The 21,745-nt window shown below is 42.0% G+C and overlaps 1 protein-coding gene across 1 annotated transcript in view; it reads right to left on the bottom strand.

The window, feature by feature from the left end:
• LOC137339741 (adenylate cyclase type 2-like) overlaps positions 1–21,745 on the bottom strand; it is a 368,927-nt gene that overhangs the window by 22,069 nt on the left and 325,113 nt on the right. Inside the window, exons 18-22 of the mRNA XM_068001920.1 lie at positions 19,113–19,297; positions 18,005–18,089; positions 12,361–12,519; positions 8,647–8,793; positions 4,079–4,186 (exon numbers count right to left, since the gene is read on the bottom strand). Coding sequence (XP_067858021.1) covers positions 4,079–4,186; positions 8,647–8,793; positions 12,361–12,519; positions 18,005–18,089; positions 19,113–19,297 — 684 coding nt within the window. The remainder of the gene's footprint in view (positions 1–4,078; positions 4,187–8,646; positions 8,794–12,360; positions 12,520–18,004; positions 18,090–19,112; positions 19,298–21,745) is intronic.

The following is a 21,745-nucleotide window of genomic DNA, read 5'->3' as shown; positions in this document are numbered from 1 at the left end:
ACATGTGCAATTTTTCAATCTAAAGGAACAGTTGCTGTATCGAGAGAACTTTGGAAGATTATAGTTAGGGCATCTGCAATGTTCTCACCTACTTCCTTTAAAACCCTGGGATGGAAACCATCTGGTCCTGGGGATTTGTCACTCTTTAGTGCCATTATTTTCTTCATTACTGTTAATTTGCATACATTAATTCTGGTGAGTCCCCATCCCTGATTCAAAATTAGTTTCTTTGGGGTGTCTGGCATGCCATCCTCTTCCTCTACTGTAAATACTGACTCAAAGTAATTATTTAACATGTCCAGCATTTCTTTGTTTTCATTTACAATATCACCATTATCAGTTTTTAAGGGGCCCACATTGCTCTTGACCACCCTCTTTTTCCTAATATATTTGTAAAAATTTTTGTGTTGATTTTGATATCCCTTCTTTTCATACTCCCTTTTTGTAGCTCTCACCATCTGTTTTGTCACCCTTTGCTGTTCTTTGTATCTCTCTCAGTCACCAGGATTAGTGCTATTTTTTGCATTGTTTATGCCTTCTCAGTATAATTACTTGTTTTCACATGCCATAGACATATTCAGGGTTGCTTTTGAGATGTCTGATTTTTGGAAACACATAGTCAACATTTTTGAAGCTATTGATCAGCTTTTGCTACTTTTCTAGGTTGGCAATTATGTATATAACACTGTCACAACTAAACAACACAGCCTAATTCATTTTGATAATTCACATGGAAGGTAAGCAGATGGTTGCACTTGTCTAACAACAGCCATCTTAGTGGAAATAGTCCGCATTCACAGGAGATGCTGTTTTGAAAAGCAAAATGTCGTTTTGAAAAGCAAAATGTCAAATACTGTTTAGCAATGAAGAGTTCACTATAGGGAAGATTATGGTAGATTGCAGCATTGGCTATACTTTTGAGATATACTAAGTAATGAAGAGAGCGAATAAAGGGTCTTCATATTATTGGTATTCTATGAAACTACAGTAACTAATTTTAATCAGTTGTTGTCATTAACACAAGTCAATCACAAGCCATAGTTAGAATTCTAATTAGCAATTCAAATTGCTGCTGCAATTATCAAATTAAGCCTCATCTACAGATCCTATTAAAGCTCTTTCACTCTGAAAAGTTTAGATGCTAAAGCATGCCACTCATTTTTTAAAAATGGGCACAGATGTATCAATTCCAGCGTAACCATGGCAATACGGTTAATAGCCGACACAAAGCATTATAATGTACTCTTGTTTAGTAGAAGCTTGTGCTGTAAATTTAAAATAAAAGCATGTCCTGCTAAAGATACTTCAATATGACTGAGGAAAAGTTCAGATGTTTTAAAATGCTTTACAAGTCAACCAATGACTATGATAGAATTTTTGCCGTAAAATTAAAAACAAAAATGATAGGTGTATGTGTGGGACTGGGCCCTGAATGAAACTGCATGGAATCACTCCTTATATATCCATATCTCTCTTTTCAACAGCATCATATTGTAACTCATTGATCCTTTACCTATCAACCATGAACTTACCTCATGAATGACACCATTACCTCCCTGGGCTATTCCCTCCACTGGATACATATGCAACTATGTGAAATCGTGTTAAACCTTACTGTGATTCTGAACATTTGTATCATTTCATAGTGCTGAAAATGTGCATGTGATACATATTTTACATTAAAGTGGAAACTGAGGATTAGGAGAATTACAGCTATGCTGATACAATCATTCATCCAAACAAATTGTTTGATTAACTGGAAAATTTTAGGGTCAAGTGTGAGTTAAGGCTCTGCATAAGGGTAATTTATACACTTGGCAAATACTTCAATAGAGTGTGCTTTAGCTCTGTGGTCTCGTTTTACCAATTATTTCCCAAAATTATTATTTTTTTTATATTGGGTATTCTCTGATTCTAAGTCCATAGACTATCTTTTCATTATCCATAGTTAGGAGAGACAGTAAATAGTGCAGAAGGGAGCAGGAAGTTTCAAAGGAACATAGACAGATTAAGTGAATTGGCAAAACTACAGCAAATAGAATTCAATGTGGGCAAGTGTGAGGCTATCCACTTTAGATCTAAGAAAGATAAATCAGACCATTTTTTAAATGGTGAGAAACTAGGAACCGTAGAGGAGCAAAGAGATTTGAGAGTCCAATCATTAAAAGCTAGTAGACGGGTACAAAAAGGTCAATGGAATGTTGGCCTATATCTCAAGGGAGCTGGAATACAAAGAGGAGGAAGTTATGCTCCAGTTATATACAGCCTTGGTTAGGCCCCATCTGCAGTACTGCATTCAGTTTTGGGCACCGCACCTTCGGATGGAAACATTGGCCTTTGATGGGGTGCAGCACAGATTCACCAGAATGATACCAGGGGTTAGAGGGTTAAATTATAACAACAGGTTGCATAACCTGGCTTGCATTCCCTTGAGTATTCAAGATTGAGGGGAAAAGGTAGATACGGAGAATCTATTTCCTCTGGTAGGGGAATTAAGAACAGGGGGACATAATCTTAAAATTAGAACTAGGCCATTCAGGAGGGAAATCAGAAAGTACTTTTTCACACAAGGGTAGTAGAAATCTGGAACTCTCTCCCCCAAAAGACTGAGATTATTAGATTTTTGTTAGGTAAGGTTATCAAGGAATATGAAGCTAAGGTGGGAAAATAGAGTTGAGGTGCAGATCAGCCATGATCTAATTGAATGGTGAGGCAGGCTTGAGGGGCTGAATGGCCTACTCCTGTTCCTAATGGTCCTATGTTCCACAGGAATCTAAACATAGATCATATCTGTGTAGTGAGTACCCATAACCCCTTCCATGGGTGAGAGTAAAATTATACCAGCCTTAGCTTCTCAAGACCCAACTATGAGCTCCCAGCACCACCTCAGCCACAAGTTGGTTTCTCACTTACCACCCTGACTCCAGTTTCAGCCCAAAAGTAACACTTTCCTTTAGAGTGAGGAGCAGCAGCATCGGTGACTGTGGCATCGATGGCAGTGACATTGCATCTTAATGCGGTTACTGTTTGGTTCACAGGAAATGTGACTCCTCTGATTGTAATGGGTTGGATTTTGCTGTAAAAATAACGGTGAGGCTAACAGCGCTCACTGTTATTCATGTGCAAATCGGACAGTAACTTGCGGCGACCGTTCAGGCGCAGTTAAATGTGAAAATCTGGAAGCTGCCATATGAGATGCGATGCTCCTTCAAAAGCTGCGCAAAAACGACATCTCGCTGTCTGGCTCCCCATTCAAATCTATTGAACGGCGTGAAGTTCCTGCACTTACACTTGACAGACACGGACTAAACTCACCAAAAAAAAGTCAAGTCAAGTCTTTTCAAGTCCAAGTACCCTTTTAACGGCATGGTAAGTCTTAATTACTGCCAAACAACCTCTCTCGCACTGAAAATTAACAAGTGTAGAGTCTCATTCCATCAGATTTTAATTATTGTTGGACATTAAACAAAAGTATAAATAATTATTTTTGTTCCCTTTTCTTTTTGTCTTTCTGAAAAAGTACAATAAGTTAAAACTTAAAACAAGTGCGACTGCACTCTGTCTTTTAATTCAATCTTTCTTACGCTCCCTTTATTTCACTTTCTGTACCTGATCTGACAGGTATTCACTATTTTAACTTACACTTCCTGGTTCTGACTACGCTGTTATTAATGTTGCTTCAATCGGATTGGTTAAGGGGATACACAGTTGCTTGCCCTGTTCACACAGGTCCCAGATGCCCTGTGGATCTCTAATTTCCAGGAACTTGCAGCTCATGGAAAGTCTATGGGTAAGTCCAAGTCGAATGAATGGCTGTACGTTCACCGCTCACAGCAAAATCCGGCCCATTATGTTTTCAGTGGCAACAGTGCCACTCTCCACAATGCTGCTGCCCTGCACCCTCACCTTTGCTGCTGCTCTCCAAAGGACATATGTATAAAAATATTCAAATATTTTGTGCAGGTTTATTTCAAATATTATGGGGATGTCCTTGTGAATTTTAATCTGAACACTAATGGGCACTGAAATCTTGCCATTAGAAACTAATTTTAATAAAAGAGAAATGAATATGACTTACTTGGCTGTACTCCTGAACCGTAGCAGCACTTAACCCAGTTGCTGCCATATAACTGCTCCCAATAGTTTTGATTTTTTCTACTCCGCTGAATTTAGGTTTGGACAATAACTGTAGGAAATAATAACATAATATTTTTGTGAACATCTAAATGGTAATTAGGATAATCAGATACCAGATAAATAGAGTCTTGGACAACAGTGATGTGTATGTATTTAGGGGGTTAAAATGCAATGACTGTGTTAACACAAGACAGAAACAAAAGATTGTTTTGATGTAGTACAAAACAAGCTAACAGACAGGCATGACTTCAAGTACATTACAAGGATTAAATTCAATTCAAAATCGCTATCATTCATTCCAAATAATGGAGAAACGCAGCAACAACACAACAGATTGTATAAATGTTTATTATCTTTGAATTTTGCTATCAACTGAAAGCAGGAACATACTGAATAAGGGTGACCAGTGAAAGTGCTTCAAGGTTATTCTATAAGCCAACCTGAGGGGCTGTTGCATCCCCATCATGATCTGGGAGAAGCAAATGAAATGTTGCACAATGTACAAAAGATAACCGAAAGCATATGAAGAAAAATGCATGTCTGATCTAGCAGAAAAAAGGGCAAAATGTAAAGCAGAACTATTCACCAAGAAGAGTCCATGATGAATTTACTGTGCACTAAATGTGACTATGCACACATATCATTTGTTGTATTTGCATTCATCCCGGAACTGAAAAAGCATTAATTCCACACCAATGTGACTTGACTGTTATGACTATTGTTGATCTGACAACAGCTGAGCTAAATTTCTAAAGGTAGCCTGTTCTAGCACATAAAAAGTGCGTCTATATTTCAAAGTCCATGTTTCAAGAGAAAGTGAGAGGGGAATGCATCAAGAAGAGTAGAGAATGTGTTTATTGTTTATTCATCTGTCTTATATAAATAAAACCACTTATTGGTTTAAAGCCTTAGTGTTGGACTGGTATGAGCACATATTCAGTCCACTTCTGAACAGGAGAGTCATGTGACAACACATGATATATCCCATTAGCCGGGAATCTCTGCTACAATCCATGGGTCTTGCTATCATTCACCTAAATATTGGGCAGAAAAAGAGGCACTGTGGATCAAGGTCTGCTTACGGGAGTGGTCAGTGAAACTGAATAACAACAACTTGCAATTAAATAGTGCCTTTAATGTCGGAAAACATCCCAAAGCGCTTCACAGAAGCTTAATTAGATAAAAATTGATACCAAAGAAGGAAAAGAAAGAATACATTTATATAGCGCCTTTCATGACCTTAGGACGTCCCAAGGCGCTTTACAGCCAATGAAGAACTTCTGAAGTGTAGTCACTGTTGTAATGCAGGAAACACGGCAGCCAAATTGTGCACAGCAAGATCCCACAAACAGCAATGAAATAATGATCAGATAATCTGTTTTAGTGGTGTTGAAGGAGGAATAAATATTGGCCAGGACACTGGGAAGATCTCCACTGCTCTTCGTCGAAATAGCGCTATGGGATCTTTTACGTCCATCTGAGAGGGCAGATGGCACCTCGTTTTAACGTCTCATCTGAAAGACGACACCTCCCTCAGTACTGCACTGCAGTATCAGCTTAGATTTTATGTACATTACATGAACTCTAAGCTGGAGTGGGACTTGAACCCACCAATTTCTGACTCAGAAGCGAGAGTGCTACCACCGAGCAAGAACTGACACCTACTATCAATGAGATATTAGGAGGAGTAACTAAAAGCTTGGTCAAAGAGGTAGGATTTAAGGAAGGTCTTAAAGGAGGAGAGGTCGAGAGATTTAGGGAGGGAATTCCAGTGTTTAGACAGTGGAAGGCTGACCGCCAGTGGTGGGGTGAAGGGAATGCGGGATGCACAAGGGCCAGAGTTGGAGGAACGGAGAGTACTCGGAGGGTTGCATTGCTGGAGGTGGTTACAAAGATAAAGAAGGGCGATGCCATGAAGGGATTTGGACAGGAGGTTGAGAATTTTAAATTGGGGACTTTGGGGAACTGAGAGCCAATGTAGGTCAGGGAGTACAGGGGTGCTTGGTGATGAGGACTTGGTGCGCGTTAGCATATGGGCAACAGAGTTTTGGATGAGCTTATGTTTATGTAGGGTGGAGGATGGGAAGTCTGCCAGGAGAACATTGGAATAGTCAAGTTTGGAGGTGACAGAGGTATCAATGAGGGTTTTGGCAGCAAATAAGCTGAGGCAGGGACGGAGACCGGCCACGTTACGGCGATGAAAGTACGTGATCTTTGGGATGGAGGGGAGATAGGATCGGAAGTTTAACTTGGGGTCAAATAGGACACTGAGATTGTGGAAGTTGGCTTCAACCTGAGACAGTGGCAGGGAACTGGATTGGAATCGGTGGCAAGGGTACAGAGTTTGTGGTGGGTTCGAAGAGGATGGCTTTGGTCTTCCAATATTTAGCTGAAGAAAATTGCGGCTCATCCAGGACTGGATGTCGGACAAGCAGTGTGACAACACAGAAGCAGTGGAAGGGTCGAGAGAGGTGGTGGAGAAGAGGAGCTTGGTGTCATCAGTGTACATATTATAGAAAGGATATAGAGGCATTGGAGAGGGTGCAAAAATGGTTCACAAGGATGATACCAGAACAGGGAGGATATCCTTATCAAGAAAGGCTGAACAGACTGGGACTCTTTTCTCTAGAAAAGAGAAGGGTGAGGGGTGACCTGATAGAGGTCTTTAAGATCATGATAGGGTATGATAGGGTAGTCATAGAGAAAATGTTTCCACTTGTGGGGGAGTCCAAAACCAGAGGTCATAAATATAAAATAGTCGTTAATAAATCCAACGAAGAATTCAGGAGAAATGTCTTTACCCAAAGAGTGGTAAGAATGTGGAACACGCTACCACAGGGAGTAGTTGAGGCAAATAGCATAGATGCATTTGAGGGGAAGCTAGATAAGTACATGAGGGAGAAAGGAATAGAAGGGTATCCTGATAGGGTTAGATGAAGTAGGGAGGGAGGAGGCTCGTGTGGAGCAGACTGACTGAGCAGATCGACAGCTACAGAAGTATTGTGGTGAATGCAGGCCAAAGTCAAGACAGTTATGAGTTTCAAAGTGCAGTTGTAAGTAACTTGAGGGAGAGTTTTTTCCAGGGACACTGAAGGAAGTGGGGTTTGAACGGCTAGGGGAATGAGTGGTGAGGGCTACAAGAAAGTCATCAGATGTGACCTTGTCTGTGATCGAGAGGATGAAAGAGGCCACATGAGAAGGCAAGGTGGAGGGGTTAGCCGTGATTATGGGTAAGAGAGTTTATCTGGAGGGAGAGGTTAAGGGAGGACAGGAGGACAGTGAAATGGTGAGTTGAGATGAAGAACCTGAGAAAATATCTAGTGTAGCGACTCAAAAGTGATGGTCGCCCTGCACCATCCGCAGGCAAGGAGATGTTTGACAATGTGTCTTCAGGTCTTTGTCAGTGCCACTTTGAAACTAGTTCTAGGTAGTTTGTCCCCTGATTTTCCCTCCCTCTCTACCTCTGGGAAAATGTCTGATCTCTGGTCAATGTCTTCCAACTGCAGTATGGTTGAGATTGGTTATTATGTGAAGGATCATAGCTATCATCCTTCATTCTGAGGAGCTGAAAATATAAGTGTATCATTGTGCTATGCGATCACGTTATCCTAGGATCCTAGAACATTTTAATGTTTGGAAGTGATCTGTGACTCATAGGCCAGGATTATCCATCCTCCCAATCCACCCAAACCCTGATGCATTTTCTTATGTCGGAGCTTGTTACGGATACATGGTGGGCTTCTGGTGGGATTCCCACTTAGAAGAAGGAAATATTGACAATGCTACTACAGGGATGCTGCTGCAGCATCAGAGGAGCTGGCAGGGGACCTTAATGGGGAAGAAGTGCCCTGAAGATCAGACCAGTGTCCCGCTGAAGGCCCCGGCTGAGACCAGGGCCTACCATTGGGGACAAACTGGAAGGAGAGGAGGCTTCTACAAGACCCTCTTCCTCCAAGGCAGGACCTCAAGGGCGGTGCCACTGCTTCCCGGGGCCCAACTACTACCTCCCCCATGGCAGCCTGGGAAGCAGTGGTGAGTAGGGTGGAGAGGAGGAAAATCTGTTGGGGATCCTGCTCCTACCACTATTTATATGCAATGGGCATGGAAGGAGTGGCCAGTGGCAATCCCAGTGGGAGCGGCCGGGGAGAAATCTCAGTCGACGCTGTGAGCAGCAGTAGGCCTCACCGCCCACGTTTTTTATCATTCTCCTCTTGATTCCATCCAATTTCGGGCAGGAATTCTGAGTGTATATACCGGCCACAATTATTTTGTACATGACTCTAAATTTGCTACTACTTTTTACTTTGTTGTTAAAAATGAAAGTGTGAATGAAAAAAAATGGTTTATGTGAAGAAATTTACAATGCAGTAAGTTAGATTATTGCACTTTCTCCATCAAGGGCTATCAGTCCATCCTCATCTGAATATTAGTAAGGAGTTCCACTGCTTTTGGAAAGATCACACCATCATATCTACAGGTTAACAAGTGACTACGCTGCTGTATACTTACGTCATCAAAGTCAGCAATAATTTCATTCAGTAATCGGAGACATTCCAAGCCTTCTTTATTCACATCTGACTCTGTGTAGAATTCTTTGAAATCTGGGATGGATGCAAACATGACACAGACACACTCGTATGACTGATGGTAAAGGTCCTGCCAAGCAAATAAGAGACTTAACATTAGGAACATGCAGGCTCATTTTTTTCCTCTGAAAGTTTAAATCCATCATTCAGTCTGCACATTTTCTAAGTGTAATTACAATCATGCATTTTTTCAAAAATATCTAAGAATTGAAAAAAACATTGTTAACGTAACAGTCTGCATACTGGCTAACCTAGCTCTCTTTTGACAGTATATTTGATTAAATGTATTTACCAGCACAATGTGTTGTGAAAAATACCCTGAAATGACTATATCTTGCTTAAAGGTGTAGGCCCTGAAATTCATTGGAATCGTGCCTGTGAATGCCGTTCAGTGCTAACCCTGACAGAGTATGCAGGGTCATGGGGGAGGGCACCTCACTAACCTGGAGCAGAGTGATACAAATTCCACTTTGGATACATCTCTGGTGCGTCTCTTCACTCTGCCCACAGAAACTGCGACCTTCCTCCATGGACGGAAGGGGAAGGGGAGGGTTGCCCCGGTCCTTCCTGGCCCCAGCAAGGAGGCCGATCTCCAAAACATTTTACCAAAGATTCTGGGTCATCTTCAGGGTTCCAGGCTGCTTATCCACATACACGCCTGTGTGGCCGCCGGTATGCCTCCACTCATTAGGTGTACCAGTGGCCACATGGACGCCACATCCCGATTGAGGATCAGGAATGGGGAGTGCCGGCCCCAGACCCTGCCCCCTCCCTGCCTGTCATTCCCCTGGTAAGAGACAGACAGAAGTCAGTGGGGAAACTCCCATAAATGGCAAAAACCCGGCATAACTCGGTCCTACCATTTTCTTGGGAATTCTAACGGTCTCTTGTCAGAGTTGCAGAAGGAGACATGTGGAACCCAGACAGAATTTCAGGGCCATAGCATTTTGGAGTCCCATTGATAGGGACAGATTTGGACCCTGAAACATGAATACATATAATCGGCAAAGTTTACATATGAATATCACATTCCTCTGTGTGCTACTTTTAGGCAGGCATCAACCATTTTACGAGTACATTAAGCATTTCTATCTGAATTTCACCAATCAGAAAATATAACTTGTACAGCCAAAAGAATTTTAAGAACTCTTGGATGATGCACTAGTCTTAGAGCAACTAGGTAGAGAAACTACTGTGTTGTAATTTCCATATATAGCCAGCAACATTGCAAAAGTAAGTACTGTATAGATGTCAGTCCCTGACATGGCAAGGATTGTGAATATGTTTTGTGCAGTTTTTGAACTGGATAATTGGATGAATGGTCCCTTTAAATATAGATGGGTTGTGTGGGTGGTAACCTCCATCACACTAGAACAGTGGTTGCATTGTGAAAGCACTCTGAAGGTACTTGTACATCACAATTTACAGATTTATCTACAGTGGTATTCAATGCCACTTCCTGACACCACATGCAAAACATTTTTCTTCCCACAGTACATAAAATTATTTACTGCGTTTCCATTAATATCAACCCTAACAGCAAGTATAGAATCAGGTGTAATAATTCTCAAATAGATAAACATATCTTGGGCATAAAGAAATTAGTAGAAAATAAATGCTAAAGTTTCTAAAACTTACAAAACCTTGTTGCATTTTTACATTTTTGGATTTTTTCACTAAGTATTTTCATTGGGTTCAGCATCACACTCAACCTCATAAGTAAGTACTTGATCTCTATGTCCTTTACTCAATATCTAGGTAAGTGATGTGAGTGCAGGGTTCCAACAGAGGTCCCTTGTCACTGTACTCTAGCTTACTGTATATATTATGAGCTGCCATGTGACCTCCTCAACTTCAGAAAGATGGAAAAATAAACACACTATCAGACTGTGGTTTAAAATGACTGCTTACTGGGAGAAAGTCAGCCTCAGATATGCCTTTGAAGATACACAAAAATGAAAAACATTAAAAAATGTATCTCTCATAACTACATTAGGTGGTCAGCCACTCACAAAATTCAAGGTGGTGGAGTACCACATTCAGTTCTGGGCGCCGCATCTCCAGAAGGATATATTGGTCTTGGAGATGGTGCAGCGCAGATTCACCAGAATGAGACCGGGGCTAAAAGGGTTAAATTATGAGGACATGTTGCATATACTAGGCTTGTGTTCCCTTGAGTATAGAAGATTAAGGGGTGATCTAATTGAAGTTTTAAAGATGATTAAAGGATTTGATAAGATGGATAGGGAGAAACTATTTCCTCTGGTGGTGAAGTCCAGAACAAGGAGAAATAACTTTAAAATTAGAGCTAAGCCATTCAGGGGTGATGTCAGAAAGCACTTCTTCACACAAAGGGTAGTGGAAATCTGAAACTCTCATCCCCCAAAAAGCTGTTGAGGCTAGGTCAATTGAAAATGTCAAAACTGAGATTGATAGATTTTTGTTAGGCAAGAGTATTAAGGGTTACGGAACCAAGGTGGGTCGATGGAGTTAAGCTACAGATCAGCCATGATCTAATTGAATGGCGGAATAGATTCAAGGGGCTGAATGTCCTACTCTTGTTCCCATGTTCTTAAACAAAATTACATTTTCTGTGTATTTATAAGTCTTATAAGAAGTGCAGTCTTTGAAAATAAGTAATACGCAAAAAAAGTCCAATAAGACTGTAAATTAGTGACTGGAGTGACCGTAAAATTCCACTTTCTGAACAAGAATCTCACCAGAACTCCATGTAGAGTTTTATGTTATAGCCAGTACTGGTGGGAATCCTTCAGGCAAACAAAATTGCTGACTATAATTGTCACAGAATGCAATACTATATAATGGATGAAAATGTGTGCATTAAAGGAGCTTCATTGCCATATTGCGTGGATGGGCACATTAACAAATCCAGGAACAGCCTGTTCTGAAAACTCAGGTCAATGGATGCCATTTTGGCCAGAGGGAAGTGATTGCTTTACAGTAGAGTCTTTAGTGCAGCACAATATTCCCAAAATTCCATAATGTAATCTTCAGATATTGGTTTTAATTTTATGCAAAAAGAAATTTTTACAAAAAGAAAACTGCAGAAGTTGTGACCGGTGAAAGTGGTGTTCACCTTGTTCTCTTTTGCAAGACAATATCGCCCCTCCAAAATAGTGCGTAAAACTAGGTGGACAAGGAACTTTTGTTTTGCTCATTTTCTCCACTTAGTTCTTCAGAGTGCTGAGCCTTGCTAGGGAAAGATTTCATCGGGAGCAGCAAGCCTCTGCCACCATTTTCACATACGAGCCTAGACATCTATTCATGCTAGGCATCACTGTCTGCTTGATCAAGTCTTCAACTGGCGTACACACACACACACACACACACACACATATACAGCAGGGCTTACTGGATATAGAGTTCTGGTGCTGTTTTTTGCCTGTTTTGAGAGATACTGAGACCAATTGTAGTGTTCCATCTCTGTTCCAGCTGAAATTACCCAGTACAGCACAGACTGAGGATCCAACCTGGGAACTTGATAGTCTGTATAGTTCAGTTCCATTCCATATATTTAAACACTGAGCCATCAGTTATTTTAGATTTTACCTAATATATAGACTTGCACCAGAAACCATTGAATCTTTTGTTGGTTTAAGTCAGAAAAAACACTTACTTCGTTTTTCCAGTTTTGAGCCAAGAAATGTTCAGCAACATGAGCAGGAAGCACATTTTCTAGCAACACTCTGTTGAGGTTTTCCATGGTTTCTATCTCCTCACATTCTCTTTTGAATTTGTTCTTCCACAGGAAGTCTAACCTACAGTAATATTCATTCTGTTACAAGAGGACACAGAGGTAAAGAAACAATAGACAACTTATCATCTGACCGAATTACACAAGATATTAAAAAGATTAGGCCAAAAGAGATTTGGTTTCTAAGGCAAATGGAATGCATGTTAATATACATCAGTTTATAATATGAAAGCATTGATTGTATAAAATTAATGGTAGATGCCACAGTAAAACTCTCAACATCACAACTTGCATCTGTATAGCATTCTTTACATGCAGGAAGATGTCTCAGAGCATTTTAGAATAAGGAACAAAGGGATATCATAAACACTAAGCTTGGGGAAAGGGGAAAATTGCATAGCTGAGAAAGGATATGAGGAGTTTTTTAAAAGTCGGGAGACAAGGGGCTAGGCAGAGGCAACTAGGTAAAGAATCTCAGAAGGCGCCCCAGAGGGAGAAATTGGTGAGTACCTGTTAACGGGCAGCGCCATTGCAACGCACGCCCGAAGAGGATGGCCCAAGGATCGCCCGAAATTGATCCTCAGGCCTCATTACCATGAAACCAGCAAGATAAGGCACCAAGCGGGCATTCCAATGCAGCTCGCCGAACGGGCCCGGCGTAAAATTGGCTGTTTCAGACACCTGCAGTGGCCTTTGGGTAGGTTCCGGGAGGTGGGAGAGAGCAAGCGTGGGCCAGCAGTGGAAGCTCCACGTAGTTTTTGACTAATTTCAGATCGGGGTCCTAAAACAGGCGTTAGGCCCCTGATTATCATATGCAAGGGGCCTAGTGCCTGTTTCAGGCGGGCGCACGGGACGCCTAAATACCACCTGATCTAAATTAGCATTTGCCGCACTTCGGGTGTGAATCGGGCATGGAACATAGTGCCATGAAAATGGAAGGTTTTGCGTCTGTTTTACACCCAAAAAATGGGTAGAACACATAGCAATTCCTCCCCTATTGTGGCTGACTCCCGACTTTCAATCTAATATCTAAATATTAATCTTTGTGTTCAGAAGCTGAGTAAATACAAAGAATCTCCAAATAACAATACTTTTGGATTTTACATTTTATGTACAGTTTTAGATTTCCTGAAATTAAAAAAGAATATTTGGACTAAAATTGACCTTTAAAAGTGTTATTTTTGCTATGGGAACCTTCAGTTGAAAATAATTTCATGATGATTTTGTAGTGTGAAGATTTATGTTAGAAACACTACAAGCTCATATTTTGTTAATAGCTTAATTCCCATGTTCTATAAATTCAACTAGCTACAATTATCAACTGAGGATTACCATTAAGAATTACACCAAGAACCCCAAAAATTGTAGCATTTATACAGGTTCAAGGGGACCAGTTAAAATTCTTCCAGCTGTCTTTCTTCGCTGCATGAGTCATTGTTGCTAACAGGGAGCTCTGCAGTAGCAGACTTTGCTGCTAGATGGCACTAACACAAGCATGACTCAATATCAAAAGTAATACAGTCCTTTATAAAAAGGTATTTTTCAAAAAATACATTATTGGTGAGGTTTTGTGCTCCACTTTTGCATATAACATTAATGAAGGACTCAGAGGCCACATATGGTACAGCCAGGTGTCAAGTCAAAATCCTTCTACTACACCCCAGGTATGAGCTTTAATATTCCATCTCAAAAAAAATCCCCAATACACCAGTGTGAATTTTTCCACTTCAGCCATTGTTAATCTCTAGGTAAGCTGGTTAATTAACGCTGAATTATTGATGATGTGTCTGCATAGGAAATGGGTTAAGCGAGCCCAAACTGATTTCAGGCAACTTTTTAAAAAATCATCCTTTCCTGAAGGAAATGATTCCTTACTGCATGATGGTTCTACAGACATCTGATACCAGACATCAAACGGGTTACCATACTTTGACAGAAATAGAAAACATGTTTGACAATGTGGAAGATGCATAGACTCATTAACAAAGTGTACATTGAGAGTTGGTACTGGGTCGTATCAGAGGCAAAAACGAGGAATTGTTGAGTGTGAACACTTGGCACACAATCGTTGAATGGAAAAAGGCCAAGCTCAAACTACTCAACGTATCTGATCCTGATGATATAACGCAGAATAAAGAAGAATTCAAAGAAAAAGACAAGGCAGTTAAATGCTCAGCACCTAAAGACAAAAGAAACAACATCGACAAACTCAATAGGCAGAAATGGCTGCAGCAAGAGGAGATCTGAGGAAAAAGAGCTGAATTCCAGAGGTGAGGTGAGAGTGACTGCCCTTGACATCAAGGTAGCATTTGACCGAGTGTAGCACCAAGGAGCACTAGTAAAATTGAAGTCAATGGGAAATGGGGAAAAACTCTCCAGTGGCTGGAGTCATACCTAGCACAAAGGAAGATGGTAGCGGTAGTTGGAGGCCAATCATCTCAGCCCCAGGACATTGCTGCAGGAGTTCCTCAGGGCAATGTCCTCGGCCCAACCATCTTCAGCTGCTTCATCAATGACCTTCCCTCCATCATAAGGTCAGAAATGGGGATGCTCGTTGATGATTGCAGAGTGTTCAGTTCCATTCGCAACCCCTCAGATAATGAAGCAGTCCGAGCCCGCATGCATCAAGACCTGGACAACATCCAGGCTTGGGCTCATAAGTACCAAGTAATATTTGCGCCAGACAAGTGCCAGGCAATGACTGTCTCCAACAGAGAGTGTCTAACCACTTCCCCTTGACATTCAACGTCATTACCTTCGCCGAATCCCCCCACTATCAACATCCTGGGGGTCACCATTGACCAGAAACTTAATTGGACCAGCCACATAAATATTATGGCTACAAGAGCAGGTCAGAGGCTGGGTATTCTGCGGCAAGTGACTCATCTCCTGACCCCTCAAAGTTTTTCCACCATCTACAAGGCACAAGTCAAGAGTGTGATGGAATACTCTCCATTTGCCTGGATGAGTGCAGCTCCAACAACACTCAAGAAGCTCGACACCATCCAGGACAAAGCAGCTTGCTTGATTGGCACCCCATCCACCACCTTAAACATTCACTCCCTCCACCACCGGCGCACTGTGGCAGCTGTGTGTACTATCTACAGGATGCACTGCAGGAACTCGCCAAGATTTCTTCGACAGCACCTCCCAAACCCGCGACCTCTACCACCTAGAAGGACAAGGGCAGCAGGCACATGGGAACAACACCACCAGCACATTCCCCTCCAGGTCACATACCATCCCGACTTGGAAATATATCGCCGTTCCTTCATCGTCTCTGCGTCAAAATCCTGGAACACCCTACCTAACACCACTGTGGGAGAACCTTCACCACACGGACCGCAGCGATTCAAGAAGGCGGCTCACCACCACCTTCTCAAGGGCAATTAGGGATGGGCAATAAATGTAAGAGACTTCAAGAAGAGCAAACTGGTTTTCTGCAGAACAGATCGTACATTGATCAGATATTTCCTGTTTGTAATATAATTGAGCAAAGCAAAGAATAGCAGTTACCAGTGGTGCTGAATTTCGTTGACTTTCTGAAGGCATTTGATAGTGTCGACTGAAATTTACTATGGAAGATTCTCAAAGCATATAGGTTACCTAGGAAAGTCATCATTAAGATTCTGTATCAAGAAGCGCAGTGTGCGGTGAGAACAGGTAAGGAGCAATCCAACTTGTTCAATATAACAACCAGTATCAGACAAGGTTGCATCTTTTTCCCTATACTTTTTGGTAGATTTTGTGATGAGACGTTCATCATCGAATCAGGAATTGCATGGGCCAGTGGAGAACTTGGGGACCTAGACTTTGCAGATGACATCTGCCTCATCAATAAAAAATATACAAGACATGCAAGAAAAACAAACAATCTCAGAGACAAAACCATAAAAGTTGGATTATGTATCAATGGTACAAAAATTCATGTCATGAAAGTTAATGTTGACTCTGATGAAGAAATACACCTGAAAGGTTAACGACTGCAGGCTGTACATTCTTTCATCTACTTAGGCAATGTGGGACAAGATGATGGAGGCTACATGTTAGTTTGCAAAGCTCGCATCGGGAAACCTAGCGGAGCTTTTCAAATGCTTCACTCAATCTGGAAATCAAATGTGACTGGAGAAAAAGCAAAGTCGAGAAATTTTAAAAGGAGTGTGCTGGCTGTGCTCCTATATGGAATCAGAAATGTGGTGGTCCAACAAAGCCATCCAAAATAAGCTCAACAGCTTCCATTGTAGATGTCTGCAACGGCACTTTAACATCTAATTAACACCCACGGCCAGATTCTTGCTTACAAAGGGGGCCGCCTTAAATTAAGTTTAAAAAAAAAATAATCTTCAGGGGTCCCAATTCCGCCAGTTGTTCTAGCTGTTCCACACCAGGCATACTAACATCAACCATGCGCTGGGCCCGGAGCACGGGAACTCTGATGTTTGCAATCCAAGCCCCCCTTATGTCAATGGTCTTCTTAGAAGGCAGGCTTAGGCTCTGCTCCCCCAAAGCCATCCCAGAAATCTTGATTCTACAATCGGAACCAATGTAACCAGCTTAGCTTCCAGCCATTCTGGAGGAATCTGATCAAAGTTATGTTAGAATTCTGCTGGGATGGCTACGGATTTTTGGTTCCTAAGTTTTCTAATACAGCATTAGAAAAAAATCAATATCTGCTCCAAATTAAAATACGGTCCAATAATTCTACCAATATAGTCTCAAAGCTGATTGACCTCAGGCCAACCTGCCCTCTTCCTTCAGAGGGTTGCCTCTTGTCAGCTGCTATGAAGCAGCAATAACCTGAGCTGTGGAGGATTCTGCAACTCAGATTATTCCCCATCCTGGCTAAATAAGATGAAGGAAGAGGAGAGAAAATAGAAAGAAAAATGTTTTTTTTTTAAATTCCGTACACTGTACATTATTGGATAATTATTGCAAGGCTCCATTCCTGGCATATAAGCTCTCTAGATTGGAGAAGGGGAGGGATAGTCTTGAACCTATACCAGCCTCTTCTTCACTTCCCACCCTATGAAGATGGAGTGCTGTATAACGCTCCATTTTGCAACCCAACCAAGAATAGGAGAAATCTGATCAATGAGGGTTGGAGACAAGGCAACACAATAGGGCTGATTCTGTGGCCCATGCTCCCACCCATACCGGGCGAGCTGAGCCTTACAAAATGACCCCTTATTTATAATATAGTATTCACTACCAAGAAAACGTTTCAAACTGTTTAAGTTTAAAACTTTTACAGCTCTAAAAACAATTTATATGACACTGTACAAAATTTAGCTGAAGCCAAAAGAGTTTCAACTTGGGTACCAGAAAAACAATCAAAAATTAGTGAGTAAGCTGCAGGTTAATACCGTGGAAAATGTTATTCCCTGTACTAATCACTTGAGTGTTAACAAGGTCAAGTGAGTCTAGTGTCATTGAATCTGTTTCTCATTGCTGTATTAATTTAATCATCTTTAAAATGATTTCAGCACATTTGTATTGATCAGCCCTTTTCTGCCTATTTTACCTTTTTTTGTTATAAAATCAAATATTAAGAAAATGTTGTCCTCACCTGTCTAGCCAGAACAAGAAGAGTGACGAAGAAAATAAAAAGAGAGATGGAGCCCATTGTCTTCAGATCCTTCAGCACACCAGGCCTAGCAAAGAAATAGAAATTATAATACATTAAATCAATATTAGAATAAAATTCGGGCACCAGAGCAGTGTATAACTGTTAAAAAAACAGATAAGTGATCAATATTTCTTTGGGTTATTGATCTATGAACAAAATTGATTCAATTTATTGGTATAAGAGTCATCCTTTTTATTCCATGATATCATTTTTTCTTACTTCCACTTTTTTCTTTCTTTATTTAATATTCATTGCAAGTTGTAACATTTTCATCTGTTTCTTTTAAAGTTATTGTGATAAACATAAAATGATGGAAAACATGATCAAAAGATTATTTTTTTTCATATTCACCATGAAAACATTTATTTCAAGCTGATCTGAATTGGTTCCATCATACTCTTTGTATTCATATGCATAAATTCTTTGTCACTTTCATTTTTTAAACTTCTTGATTTCTTCAACTTTTTCTATCCACAGTATCATTCAGCCAGGAGCATGAAATAATGTGCAAAGTTAACACAGTAGGATGCATAATGAGAGTTCTACACTTCCTTGAATAAAATAATGATATCAGGAGGAACTCCAAGGTGGAGCAGAGAATGCGAAAAGGAGATTTAATATATCTTTAAAATTGTGACAGGGTGAATAGGAAAAGAATATTTACCCTGGTTGGAGAGTCAGTGACAAGGGGTCATCAATTTAAAACAGTCATTACCAGAGTGAGAATAGTGGTTAGTAGGAATTTCTTTAGGCAGAAAATTGTTGGAGCATGGAATGCTTTGCCACAGGGCGTATTTGAGGCAAAGACCTTTTAATGGAAAAGTGGATAAATATTTGAAGCAGAGGAAGATAGAAAGCTATGAGGAAAAACCAGGGTGGTGGGATTAGTTTTGGATTGCTCTAGCAAAGAGCTGGCAGCGACGTGATGGGCCGAATGGCCTCTTTCTATGCTGTAAACATCTACGATTGAATAAGTCACACATATGATAATGAATAGGTAAAACAGTTCAAAACTCTATAAACTACTGCAAACTTGGAGAGAACTTACCTTTCTATCTGTACAGTTGTGTATAGCATCTTGCTGTAATCATCAAAGAGCGAGGAATGGGTTTGCAGAAGAATTACATTGTAAACCACCACAGCAATTAGCATCATCATCATTTTCAGCTCGTAGTTTACTCGTAGGAACACAGAACATGACATCAATCCCAGAATGCAGCTGTATAGAAAATACTATGGTAGAAAAGTAACACATTGAAACCCTTTCATAGTGAACTCTATTAAAATTAATTTTCCTTTATAAAAAAATTGGAAAATCACACTTCTGATATAGTAAAAAGCCTTTTACAGGGAAATGTCTCCAAATGTTCAAGATCAGTGCCGCAAGGCTAAGTGCATTTGGATGTATTGCTAGCACGATCCAATATAAAACAAAACAAAAAGCAACATCGTTCAAAACCTTAGTTAGGCCGCACCTAAAATATAGTGTCAAGTTATGATCCCGTGACATGGTAGGTAATATAAAGTCCCTGGAAAAGGTTCAGAGGAGGGCCACTAGATTGATACCCAGTTTAAAAGGCCTCAGATATCATGATAGGCTTAGACAGCTGGGCAAACGTAACACCCCTATTCAAGAGGGGAATGAGACAGAAAGCCTGTAACTATAGACCAGTTAGCCCAACATCTGTCTTTGGGAAAATGCTAGAATCCATTATCAAGGAAGTAGTAGCAGGACATTTGGAGACTCATAATACAATCAAGGAGAGTCAACATGGTTTTATGAAGGGGAAATCATGTCTGACAAATTTATTAGAGTTCTTTGAGGAAGTAACGGGCAGGGTGGATAAAGAGGAACCAATGGATGCAGTATATTTGGATTTCCAAAAGGCATTTGATAAGCAGCCACATAAAAGATTACTGCACAAGATAAGAGCTCATGGTGTTGGGGGTAATATACTGACATGGATAGAGGATTGGCTAACTAACAGAAAACAAAGAGTCGGGATAAAAGGGTCATTTTCAAAATGGCAATCTGTAACTAGTGGGGTACCGCAGGGATCAGTGCTGGGGCCGCAACTATTTACAATATATATCAATGACTTGGATGAAGGAACAGAGTGTCTTGTGGCCAAATTTGTTGATGATACAAAGATAGGTGGAAAAGCAAGTTGCGATGAGGACACAAAGGGCTCGAATTTAGCAGGCCTGCGGGTTCCCAGCGGGTGGTCCTCCGGGAGCGTCGAAAACGCGAACGGCGAAATTAGTGGGTTGCCCACGCGATCGTAGCAGGCAATCCACTAATAGGATCCAATTACCTGCTCCTCCGGGGTCCACGGCGCTGGCCTGTGCGTCGGGCGGGCTGCGCATGCGCAGTACGATCTGTCAGCTGGAGGCTCTCTAGTTAAAGGGGCAGTCCTCCACTGACAGATGCTGCAACCAATGGGACAAATTGCAGCATGGAGCAGCCCAGGGGGAAGGCTGCTCCCAGTTTAATGATGCCTCACCCCAGGTATCATCAGATGGGGTGAGGAGGAGGGGGAGGACACAGATCTTCCCCCCGGCGGGCGGGAGGAAGTGGCCTGCCTCTGCCACCAAGAAGGCCTGGCTCGAGGTGGCAGAGGGGGTCACCTGCGCCACCAACATATCGCCCACCTGCATACAGTGCAGGAGGCACTGCAATGACCGCAGTAGGTCAGCCACAGTGAGAACACGAAGTCTTTCCCCTACACTCCGTCTGCCACAACACTGCCCCCACCCCAAATCTCCTTCGGCACCGCCAACACTATTCTGTCACATCAGCCTTCATGCCCACTCACACCCCATCCTCATCTTACCTCCACCTACTCACCTCGCCAGTACTCATCCTGCCACTAACACGCGACCCAATCCTCATACAATCTCATGGCTCCATCCCATACTCACCCTCTCGTGCATCTCCCTCACGGCCAGCCTCACTCAACCTGCCACCACCTGTGCTGCAGCCACAGGGCATGCATCACATATGTGCAGTAGGCAGGGTAAGGCAAACGTCTTGTCAGCATGAAGGGGGTGCACAAGGGTGTCTGAGGGTTTGTCATGGGTGTTACCCATATTGAATTTCAGAGCCACAAACAGCACACATTATATTGACACCACCACTGCCATGTCTCCGCGAATCCTGTCCATTGTGTCCAATAATGCCCGCTCCTGGGTATCACTATGAGGACCCACCACTGATGCCACCCATCGTGTTACTGCAGAGTAGGTGCAGGTGTATTTGCAGGGCTCGTCCGCGCAGACAACTGAGAGACATCGGCGGTGTTGCCGGCTGCACCCTGGAAGGATGCGGAGGAGAAGGTGTGGAGGACAGTGGTGACTTTGCCAGCGACAGGTAAGCAGTTGGTGCTGGGGCCAGCCAGGAGCAGCTCGGCATGAAAGAGGCTGCAGATCTCCACGACTACATGTCGAGCGAATCTGCGCCTCCCTGTGCACTGCTGCTCGGAGAGGTCCGGGGAGCTGCGCCTCGGTCTGTGGACCCTGTGGCGAGGGTAGTGCCCTCTGCGACGCGTCTCTCTCTGCGGTAGCCCTCCCTCCTGCTGTGCAGGTGGGCGTGCAACCACACCGTGTTGGGGGGATCCACGTCTCTGTGGCGGACGGCGTGGACTGCGAGGCTGCTGGTGGTGGTCATGCTCTTCGTCCTCC

The sequence above is a fragment of the Heptranchias perlo genome, chromosome 2, assembly GCF_035084215.1.
Source record: "Heptranchias perlo isolate sHepPer1 chromosome 2, sHepPer1.hap1, whole genome shotgun sequence".
In the NCBI taxonomy this organism is placed as follows: Eukaryota; Metazoa; Chordata; class Chondrichthyes; order Hexanchiformes; family Hexanchidae; genus Heptranchias; species Heptranchias perlo.
Note: the sequence above shows the minus strand (reverse complement) of the source record. Positions and strands in the feature narration are given on the sequence as shown.